The sequence below is a fragment of the Morone saxatilis genome, unplaced genomic scaffold (genome assembly GCF_004916995.1).
Source record: "Morone saxatilis isolate NCDOM2014 unplaced genomic scaffold, NCSU_SB_2.0 Contig2, whole genome shotgun sequence".
Taxonomy (NCBI): domain Eukaryota; kingdom Metazoa; phylum Chordata; class Actinopteri; family Moronidae; genus Morone; species Morone saxatilis.
In genome coordinates this window covers 19,190,165-19,201,833 of record NW_023339762.1, presented here as the reverse complement: position 1 = coordinate 19,201,833, position 11,669 = coordinate 19,190,165, and the positions used below count along the sequence as shown (strand labels likewise).

Sequence of the window (11,669 nt, the reverse complement as noted above, 5' to 3'; positions counted from 1 at the left end):
AATGGCTCCTTCGTATCCTGTAGGTTTGTTTGTGTGCTATTGATTGCTGGTGAATGCATTGTGTGTGTGTGTGTGTGTGTGTGTGCGTCCTTTTCCTGTGGATACCTATTAAGTGTTCATCTGCTCTTGCTCAGTCATGCTGTGTATGGATTATTTTCCTCATGGTAAGTGGAGAGTGTGTGTGCATATTTGTGTGTGTTTCTGCGAGTGTGTGTATGTTTGAGCAGAAATGTTTGTGTGAGGTTCACCAGTGTGTGGTTAATATCTGCCTCATGTTGGGTGTTGCATCTCTCACCTTCTCCCCCTGTGTGTGTGGTGTGTGGTGTGTGTGGTGTGTGCTTGGGTTGTGTGGTGTCGTGTGTGTGTGTGCATACTTGTCAACCTCCCCCACAGGCTACAGATGGAGAATGAGCTCCGCCAGCGAGAGAGACAGCAAGAGCGTGAACGAGAGAAAGAAAGGGAGCGCGAGGCAGGGCTGGAACGGGAGCGCGAGCGCGAGAGGGAGAGAGAGAGGGAGGAGGAGAGGGGGAGAGAGCGGGAGAGAGAGCTGGACAGACAGAAGGAGAGGCAGAGGGAGAGGCAGCAGCAGATGGTCAGAGCGGCAGAGAGCCACTACCTGGCTGAGCTGCAGGCTCGGAGGGCACCACCCGAGGACAGGGGCAGGCCAGGAGAGAGGCTGACCCCGAACAGACTGGGTACCTACACACGAACACACACCACACACGTGCACTTGTGTATTATAACAGTTGAAGTAGTAATTCATGGTTTCCAAACTCTGTTTCTCCAGATAAAACCAAGGAATCAGAGCATCCAGGTTTCCAGGCACCCAAACCTCTCTCCCTGCAGCCTGGCCTTCACTCCTCCAGGGGGTCTATCCCACACCCAGTGCCCAGCCTGGTGCCTTCTCACCTGGGTAAGCATTCTGCTGCTGCTGCTGCTGGGGGGATCCATGGAGCTCTGGCAGCTGCCATGATGACACAGAGGGCGAGCGAGGCAGCATGGTTGAGTCGGCAACGAGGGCAAGGGCAGGAGAGAGAGGGTCCGCTGGAGATGGGACTCAGGTCACCTGGGAAAGGGGTGGAGCCGAGGAGAGACATCCACAGGTGAAAATGCCAAAAGAGTTAGGCTAAATACATTTAAAAGTATTTATACGTCTGCAGTGTCATTCAGTGTGGTAACATTTGATTTGTTCTTTCATTTTTCTTAAATAGAACCAATTCAGTCCATCACAACACAAGCAGCAAAGATGTACCTCCCTGCCTTGGGGCTCCACCTCCCCTTATCTCCCCTAAAGGACCCCATCACCCTACTGCCCCTCCGACTACACTGTGGAACCCAGCCTCCCTTGTCGACACCCCTGTAGACTCCCGCAGGAAACTCAACCCTCCTACACCTCCAAGTCGGCCGCCTCCAGGACTGACCAGAGCCGACAGACCCCCACTGAGCTGGGGGGAGAAGCTGGAAGATGGAGGCAGAAGGAGGGCAGAAGGCATAGAGAGGTACACCTCACTGAGGGGAGCTAGTTTACAAGAAGCAGGTTCGTGGAACAAGGCAGAGCAGGACAGAGCCATCCAGAGCCTCTATCAGCGGCATCACATCAATAACCTCCACCAGAGATCCTGTGTGCCTCCGTCTACTCCCGTTGCCTGCACTGACCTCGGGGGGCAACGCCAGGCAGAATCTCCGTCTCGAGTGAGGGAGCGACAGAGTCAGCCGCCCGACAGCATGTTGGTGTATGACGAAGTTCTCCAGCAGCACCGCCGGCTGCTCAGCAAACTCGACCTGGAGGAGAAGAGGAGGAAGGAGGCCAGAGAGGGAGGTGAGTCCAGAGCGAATTTATGAGCAGGAAAGGGAAGTGGTAGCACGAAGAGATGACTGCAGCAAATGGTTGCTTGTGCCATCAAAACTAACTCTTGCAATTTCTTGCCCTCCTCTTACCAGGTTATTACTATGACCTGGACGAGTCATATGATGAGAGTGACGAAGAGGAGGTGAAAGCCCATTTGAGGAGAGTGACAGAACAGCCCCCACTCAAACTGGAAGCATCCTCGGAGGTATATGAACATAGACAGACTTCCTATAAACATAAAAGGTTTTTTAAAATGTTTTATTAGCGTGATGTTCACCTGCCCAAATTTCTCTGTCCGAAGAAAGTGGATTTTCTGCGCGTGTGTGGTCTGACCACGCTGTCCCATCGCGATGAGCTTCTGGCACGGAAGAAGAGGAAGAGGAGGAGGATGATGAGAGAGCGCAGCCTCTCTCCGCCAGCCGTGCGGGCCAAGAGGAAGGCCTCTTCACCTTCAACACCTACAACTCCCTTAACTACCCCATACTCTGCCGAACAGATGGACAGCACCCCTGAGCTGGGGGAGAAAAAGGACTTCCTCCTTATGTTCAACCTTTCTCATGTCAGCCCACAGCAGAGGAGAGGTAACAACCTGTTTAGTATCTATACACACATCCTACGTGCTACTCTGCTCTCTTCACAGTTGATGATTCCCAGTGGAAAAATACAACATGCAGCATGCTCTCTCTGTTCCATTATTTACCAAGGGTGTAGGAGAGGTGAGAAGAAAATAAAGTTGGGTGCATCTGGAGAGGAGGTTGTGGCAGGATTTTCTACTTTTTCCAGTAAGGGTCGATTCGAATCCACAGCTTGTCAAACTATAAATTTAAAATGTATGAATTTCTTTTAAAAAAGTTATTAAACTAATGTCTTTCTAATATAAAACAGTAGATATAAAAAAAATAAATAAAATACAAAGCATATATACTGTGTTGGATAAACATATGGCTCATTATTTTCCAATACTTATTTCTTAAAATCTGGGAATTTGGCTGTATTTGTTTTGTTTATTTTATCCATTTATTAGGATATTAAGGTAAAGGTAACTCAAAATCAAAATTTTGTATTATCTTTTTATACTGTAGATCAGACTATAAATAACTATACTGCTATATTATACTACTACTAATTATACTATAAATATTAACTATAAATCAGAGCCACCCATCATTAGTGGATAGATACATATCATACATTAATTATATTTTATGGAAAGGCTGTCATTTTCCCACAAAGTCGAAAAAGATTATTATTTCTAGACTTGGACCAAGTGGAATGAGTACATTAAACCTAATGTGATTTATTTTTATAACATCTAACAGCTTGCTCTTTATTTATTTTTACTTTTCTTTTTTTTCTAAAGGGAAAGCTTCCTGTGTTCAACTGTAAATAATTAAAGCTAATGTTCTGTGAGGGGATCTCTGGAAGAGCTAGGCTGTAAATTGGTTTTGTGCACAGTGTTGTGTGGATCTACCTGCAAGTGGTACTGTGTACATTGATGAATGCTTTTCCAAGAAAAACAACAACAAACAAAATCAGCAGCTCATTTCCTTTCAGTTTTGTTAGTGGAAGGATTTTCTAATCAAAATCGCAGGAGGACCTAGTTTACTGTAAACTGTGGTAATCAGCTTTTGAATAAATAGGGACATCAGATCTGGATGAAAATCGGAATAAACCAATCTCTGACTCTCTTGGTGAAAAAACTGAAAATGAGCCTTTATTAAACTTCAGTTTTTGTGGCCATAGTCTGTGATGGTGTTGTTCTGGACATTAACCTCAAGTCACACATTTCCTTGCCCCGGGCGATATTTTAAATCCTCAAACATGAATGACAGGTGTTCTCATTCTGTCTTTTCCTCTGTAGATAAAGAGAGGACAGAGGAGCTGCTGAGGGCCATTCAGAAGAAGACCGTGACGTTAGACACACTCAGATATAATCCTTTACCTCCATGTAGCAGTCCTTCTGCTCCCTCAACTGGTGAGACACACACAGACACTTGAGCAAATACATCCACACAGACATTTATATGCTGCTAAAACTGTACAAATGTATTTCTAGGTGACTCCTCGTCAGCTCCTCTGCCGTGTCAATCAAACGGACATCTGTACCCAGACTCTCCAAGCCCCTCCCCGCCGTATGTACACAAACCTAAACATCTCCTCCATAATGACACATTCAAACCCTCCATGGACAGCCAAGTGGCCCGCGTCCCTCCACCCTTGGCCGTTCATCATGAAAAGGCTGAATTCACGGAGCCAAACAGGAAGCACCAGGGCCTCCAGAACGGCGTTGTTGCTTCTCCCCAGAAAAAGGAGCCCAGTCCTGTGCAGAATGGATGGAATCGGCCCTTGGAGAGGTTCACGCCTGAGTCCTTTGCTCAGCACTTCCACCAGGCTGTGCTGCAGTCTACACACAACACGCTGCAGAACAAAGGTTAGCAACTCGCTCCCAAAGGTGCATGACCATTAGGCATGATTGAGACTTTTAAAATGACAAAGTCCTGCCACCTAGTGGTGTTAAAATGCAGTATCCTAGCAGTTAAAACATCTATTAGTAATCATATTGGCTGCTTATGAAGTGTTGCAGCTGCAGAGACTGACATTGCATTTTTTCTTCTCAGGAGTCTCAAATTGCATCCCAGAGGCCGGCACGAAGGCCGACCACTCGTTGTTTCACAGCATCTCTCAACAGAAGAGTTCAAATGTTAACCATGCCCCTCAGCAGGCACACATCAACGGCCATCACTTCCACCGTTTCCCTGTAGGCAGCAGGGACACTCCAGGACCACGGGAAAACCTGTCTGATGAGGACGAGGAGGAGTCTGGACAGGAGGAGGAAGAGGAGGAGGAGGAGGAGGAGGAGGAGATGGAAGAAGCTCCAAAGAAGTGGCAGGGTATTGAAGCTATTTTTGAGGCCTACCAGGAGTATGCAGATGGTGAGTCAATGTTAAGTTCATTTTATGCACGTAAACCAAAAACTGCTTGTTTGTTAATTATTTGTTTTTATTTATTTTGAATTGTTTGAATTGTCATGTGTTTCTTACTGTACATATGACAATAAACCTCTTGAATATTTTCTTTATTATGAATGTACAAAGTTCAGATATCCTCAAAGGGAAAATACTAGAAAAACCTGAGCTGAAAATACCTCATTAAAGTGTAATTATAGAAACATAAAATGAGGCCTGACTGATATCGGATTTTTGAGGTTGATTCAATATTGACATTCAGCAGTTAAAAATAACAATATATAGGCCAGTATTTGTTTTTTAACATAAATGCATAACAGAAATATCCCCTAAATGTGGTGAGCAATGAATTGTGATGAAGATATGAACTGATCACAACAATTTAAAGTAGAAAAATACATCTGCAACTGCTCAGTGGAAGGAAAACTATGTAATGGAGTCACTGTTTCTAAATTACCTTTCTGTTACACCAGGGGTCGGCAATAAGGTTCAACTGTGGGCCCATTTTTCAAAGAATTGTTCACTGGGGGTCTTGCTTAATTTTACAGCTGCTGTGGAGACAGACAATCCTGCATATTTTGTATTTGTATTTATTTATTATTTATTAGAGTTTATTTGGATTTTCTATTAAGATATATCTAATTTGGCAAAACAAAATCCTCATTTACACTAATCTGTGTTCTGTGTTGCCCTCATGACTCAAAATGCAAATACGTGGTTATGCACACTTGGTGGTTGTGAAACTGGGAGCGTTAACCCCCAGAGATCAATTTACTCCTCTTGGTTTGTTTGTAGGAAGCCAGTGTAAACAGGAACCGGCACCCTTAGTACACAGTGACCGCCTTCATTTATGGTTGAAATCCTGTTGTTGTTACCTTCTCCTCCTTTTTTTTGGGGGGGGGGGGCACAAATTATTCATAATTATAATGCAGCTTGTAAAGGCTTAGATTGAAACAATAAAAGGGAAAACTTTTGGTCCAAATATTTTTGATGGAGGGCCAGATTTGGTCCACGGGCCACTATTTAGGTCATTTGTTTAAAAGAGGTATTGGAATAATCTTCCCTCATTTGTGGTTTCTGTGTGTTTCTTTCTGTGCAGCGTGGAGTATAGAGCGGCAGGTTCTTCACAGTCAGTGTAAAAGACTTGAAGCACAAAATTACAACCTGACCAGAACGGCAGAGCAGCTTTCTCTCACTATGGGGGTAAGTACCTGAGACCATATCTGCATGCAGATTTGTGTGTTTTCATCTTTGAATGTCACTGTTCCCCTTTGCTGGTCGTACTCCTCTGTGTAAGCGATGCAGCATAGTGCCGGAAAGTCTTGGTTCTGTAATGAGAGTCGTATCCCTTTTCATTTCCTCAGGACCTAGTGAGTCAGAGGCAGAAAGTGAGAGAGGAGAGGGAGAGACTGCAGGCCCAGCTCGAGCACTTCAGGAGGTGTTTGACACTACCTAACATTCACTGGGGCAGGAGGCAAGTCAACGGGCACACACCGAGGTGACCTCTGACACCGACTCTCTGGCAGATAATGCCTCTGACAGCGGAGGAACAGTAACAAGAACAAGACAGACTGGAGCCAGACCACTCACTGCACTTGAAGCACTTGAAGGAGCCAGTCCTTGTCTTGTTACCATTTCTGGCCAGTCAGTTATGTTACCTGACTGGTTCCAACTGATCACCTGCCATGTTCGCCGCGGTTACTGTACACCGTGGTGACCGTATAGTCTGGGCAAATTCCCACTCTCTGTCACTCTGCCCATGGATAATAACACTGTGTAGGTGAAACAGCGTCTTTGTCAGAGTAACACCACCCACTCCCACTAGTCCCTGAGATGGCTTTAAGGACTTTCCACCATTTAGCTCATATCATATGAATTTCTGCATAAACTGTATTTATCCAAGCTTGGTACAAATCTGTAGTCTCTGGACAGCGGTGAGAAGAGACTTAAAGCGCGTAGTGGTCACTTGGTTAAAACTCAGAGAATGAAAATTGAGTCAAGGAATCAAAGCACACCTCAGGCCTTAAACTTGATAGGATGCACTTGAAATGGAATTGGGAGGAAATACTTGACTATCCTCTGTGTGGTATAATGTTGTAGCGTCTACTGAGCACTTGTCTGACGGATGACACAGTTTGTGTGCTGGTGAAGCTTCTGCAGAGGATAGGAAACATCTAAAAGATAGTATCTATATAATGGTATCAATGAAGTTTTTTGAGGTTTAATACACTTTTCCATTGGTGAAATCACTCGCGGTAGACGAAGAATTTTGTATGTTTTATCGTTTTAACCATTTTCTTGTGGGAAGCCATATGTTCTTGTTTTTAATTGCTGCTGGTCAGAATAAAGATGTTTAGAAAATGAAGGGTGTTAGGACAGTTGTATTTGAAGAAAATGTTATGTGATTTAAAAAAATGTTTGAAGGGTTAGACCACTGGCGATGGATGACAACATGGCGAAATATCAGGTTTTTGTCTCGCAGCATTATCAAGTTGTCATGATTAGTTCGCAGGTTTATCCCCCAGAGTCTGTGCTCTAAGCCCTCCACACGCCTATAAATATTGACAAACCTTGAATAGAAAAAAAGATGTGATTTAAAAAAACAAACCTACACGTTCTTTAATAATTGGCATCATTTGAGTGACATGACTGAACTTTTAGGCATACTGTCCAACCTTACCACACCTTTCTGAAGGTGGTTTATTGTGGCGTTGTTTCGAAAAATTAAGTTTAACTGATTTTGTTGAGAAAACTAATGAGCCAAATTATTATACAGTTCTGTTTCAGGACTGTGTCAAGACTAATAAATTATACCTTTAATTGTTCATGGGTGACATAAACATCATAATAACCCTATCCTTCTGTGGATAACAATAAAACTACACCTTCTCTGGTCTTTTGGTGAGATTTATTTCCATCAAGCCAGATCAAATTTATCACAAATTCATAATTTCTGCCTCCATCCCCTTATGAATGTTAAAATCCCAGGAGCCTGTTCGTACAAGCACAACAGTAGCAATGTCCCAAAATCATTTGACCTTCCTGTGTCACCTGTTCAGTCTCCTCTACAAACCTTCTGTGAAATCCTGCATATTTGTTTCAATCAGTTGTTATGTAATGTATTATTTGGGACGTATAATTGTGATGAATTATTTATTAACATATATTGCTGTAAAGTCTGATGGAAATTTACAATAAAATATTTGTAAAATGTCTTTTGTCTGTCATTGTCATGTGTCTGTTTCACTTCTGATAAATGTCTCACAGCAGTCTTCACCTAACAGTGTATTCAACACGTAGATGTATAATTAATTTAATGGTCTATGGTCATTTATTGTCAGCAGTAAAGAGCCAACAGAATATAATCCAAATATTTATGTTTATTTTTTGATATTTGTGGACAGTTTACCTGCCATATGACGATGTTTACCTGATGTAAAATAGGTTGGTGATAATCTAAATCTGAGTTGTTTCCTTAATTAACAGATATTCTGAAGAAAGTTTCTGAAAAAAAAGAAGCAATGTCTGTCTTTGTTTGATTAAAAAAGGAGCTATATGAAGAATACGCCATTTTATTGCATACATTACTGGTAGAAATAACACCATATACAAGAAGTGATTAAAGGAAATACCAGAACATCTTAATTCTATCGTAGACTCTCAAACTCTTTCAAGAAAGTATTCCCCTCATTTGGTGACTTAATGATGGCAGCTGATGGTGCTGGCTGAGACTCTATGGTTATTTAATCGGGTTGAGATCAAGTGCCTGTGAAGGCCACAGCATACGATTAACACCATTTTCATACTCATCAAACCACTCTGTGATCTCTTGTGTCATCTGGATGGGGGAGGCAGGAAAAGAGTCAAAGAGCCACTCTCACTAAGACAGAAATGTTTCATTGGATAAAAGCAGTGGTAGAAAGTAGCTACATTTACTCAAGTACTGTACTTAAACTTCACTACATTTAGAAGAGGAAAAAGAGGGAAACATTGCCTTTACAGTGAGCCAACAGGTACAATAGCAGCAACCCTGACTCTGTTTGACCTGCATGGAACAGAAGCTTAATTAGTATCATCGGTAACACCTGAGTTTACTCTACTATTTCATGTCAAAATGGTCCATTCAGTCGCAAATTAAAGGCTCTGCATACTCACACAGGTGTTTTCAATTAGCCTGGTCGCTTAGATGTCTAGTGAGGCGTAAGCTGGGTGGAGTTGACCTGATTTCAACAAAACTCTATATACTTAAAGAAGAAGAAGACAGGATATGCTACAGAGTGATAAATTGTACACATTCTACTATATTTATGTTTAACTATTAATAAAGAGCCCAGTAAGCTACAGAAATGCTTTAGCGTCCATTTTGTAGTAGTAGTCATAGGGGACAGAATAGAGTGAAACAAGGGGGAGCAAAGAACTAATTAGGCGACTTTAGTGAACACACTTGTGTAGAGGGACCGTGTTATACATTAATACGACTTTATTTTCTGTTTATTAACAAACAGCAGTTAAAAACAGACAGTACATGAACAGAAAATGAGTAAATACATTTAAGGTTTGGATATATTGCTTGATTTATCTTTTCAAATATTAAAAAAAGATGAAAAGCAGTAGGACTGATAATATAATATTGATTTCTTTTGGTAGAAGAGCAAGAAAAAAAAAACCAAACAATACATTATCATATGAAAGGGTAACTAAATCTGAATCAATATATTGGGAAATAAAAGCACAAATATCTCTCCAGACAGAACAAGAATGGTGAAAGGACCAAAATTAATGACATAAATCTTCTGGAGCCAGTTGATAAAATTAGTAAGTTACATCAATGTCCTTTTTATATCTTTGTCAAAATAACATGGAGGGATAAAAACAATGACATATTTTTACTTTAAAATCAAATATTTAGAAGGTAGACGTGATATTTTCTTCCAGAAGGAAACTTTGATTCTGAACAGAGACCATTTCTTTTAGAAATAAGGCACATATATCACAGTTATTATTCTTTTTAGAGGAGAAACAGACAGTAGTAAAAAGTCAGTTCACATAATACTGAGTTTCATACTACAGCGCGACATAATGAGGGATGTGTGCAGTGCTTGGAGCAACATAACACAGTGGAAAAACATTCAACCACCATGTGACAAACCAAAGGCTGACTGTGTCCAGCAGCTATTCACGTAGCTTCTGGATGACGATCAGCAGATAGCCGTTCTCTAAAAGAAGAAGAGAAGACGGGGGAATAGAAATATAATAAAAACAGTAGATGATTCCTCTTCTAAGTTACAGCTGTTGGCTTTACTAGTAATAACTTTACTTTCCCCAGTAACTAGTAGTGTAACTAAATGGAGGAAACTAGCTTGGAAGATGGAAACGCTTATATTCAGTGGCTGGAAATATTCCCATTACTTTGATTTTAACAAACAAAACTGGATTGTAAGTCTGAATTTGGAGAGGAAGCTACATAATTACCAATTTTGTGGAGAGTAGCAGAAAAGAAATAAAACTACTATTGTAAATGTTACTTTCTGTAATACTGCAATCTTTAAAACTCACTATTACTCATTTCATTTCTGTCTGTAACATACTGTGGCATACATTTACATGTCTATATTGTCATATATTTAATATATTTATATATATTTTTACTTATATATAAACCTATATTTTCTATTTCTATATATATTGTGTTAGATATTATAATATAATTAGTACTTCTATTCTTTAACATCGTGTGAGCACCTTGAATAACAAACAAAATCTGCCCCCAGGGATCAATGATAATTACTGTTGGCAGGGAGTAAAAAGTAAAGTAAAGAGTAATACATTTCATTTTTTGAGTAACTAGCCCAACACTGGTCATGATTACATTGCTGGGCGATATACCGGATATAAATCGGATGAACAAGTATGAATTTACATATGATTAAAGTTGTTGTCATCTGTTTTTTATTTTTAAGTTCTGTTTTTATTTTTTTTTTAATTTTACTATTTTGCAGTTTGCACAATAATAATTGTTTACATTATCAACTGTTTAATGCAATCTGATTCATTCATAATATACTGTATCATTTTGTGGAGCCAAGAAAAGCCCCAAAAGTAATCAAAGCCTATAGGATGAAATTATCGGCTATGTGATGAAATTAAAATGACTTTTTTAATATTGTATGTACTCCTGACAGTAGAATAAACCACTATACACCTATATATAAAGGCCCAGTCACAAAATGCATATGAAAATGCAAAAAAAAAAAAAAGTACTATGATATCATTAATCAAATAACATGAAATACATTTTTTGGTCATAGATTACGTCAACAATACCAATCTTACTCACTCACCTGGAGTAACCATGATCTCATCCTTCTTGGTACGGATGCGGAGGAAGGTGAGGTCATTCTGAGGATCGATATCCCTCACTGTGCTCCTGGCCTGCATCGTGAGGTGGTGAAGAAGTCCTGCGTACTGAGCCGCCGTGCAGTTATCTAAAGTGGTTCTGATGGGAATACCTGCAAAGACAGACAGTATTGTAAACATGTTGTATCAGCGGGGAAAAAAAAACTGTTATTTACTGGATATGTATGCACGTTGTCTTACCTTTTGCATTAACAACTATTGTCCCAATCACACCTTTATGGGCTTCGATCCTCTTCAGCGTTTCCTCAACTTCAGCCTGCAGGACAGAATGAAATTAAAGAAAAATTAAATTCAACAAAAATACGCTTTTTTTTTTATATATAAACATTAATAACGTCATCTTAACTAATAATAACAAACATAGAAAAAACATTTTCGACACAAAACACCAGTTAATTGATCGCCTCCTACCATTTTTTTTTCTGCCTGCTCACGAC

The 11,669-nt window shown here is 40.7% G+C and overlaps 2 protein-coding genes across 2 annotated transcripts; one reads left to right on the top strand and one right to left on the bottom strand.

Annotated features, from left to right (window-relative positions):
- Positions 1-393: 393 nt before the first annotated feature.
- LOC118330418 (genetic suppressor element 1-like) lies at positions 394-8,029 on the top strand (the record flags this gene model as incomplete). Its single annotated transcript, XM_035664929.1, is given in 10 exon segments — positions 394-695; positions 788-1,103; positions 1,212-1,819; positions 1,942-2,054; positions 2,151-2,430; positions 3,711-3,824; positions 3,906-4,280; positions 4,468-4,782; positions 5,915-6,018; positions 6,180-8,029. Coding segments are annotated over 10 exon segments (2,665 nt in total), but the record flags the coding sequence as incomplete, so codon positions are not given.
- Positions 8,030-9,260: 1,231 nt separating this feature from the next.
- Positions 9,261-11,663, bottom strand: dynlrb2 (dynein light chain roadblock-type 2). The gene is made up of 4 exons (XM_035664930.1): positions 11,644-11,663; positions 11,413-11,488; positions 11,157-11,324; positions 9,261-10,031 (listed from the first exon to the last, which is right to left on the bottom strand). The coding sequence occupies exons 1-4, from the start codon at positions 11,644-11,646 to the stop codon at positions 9,988-9,990; spliced, it is 291 nt and encodes a 96-aa protein (XP_035520823.1). The 5' UTR covers positions 11,647-11,663; the 3' UTR covers positions 9,261-9,987.
- Between the last annotated feature and the right edge of the window lie 6 nt (positions 11,664-11,669).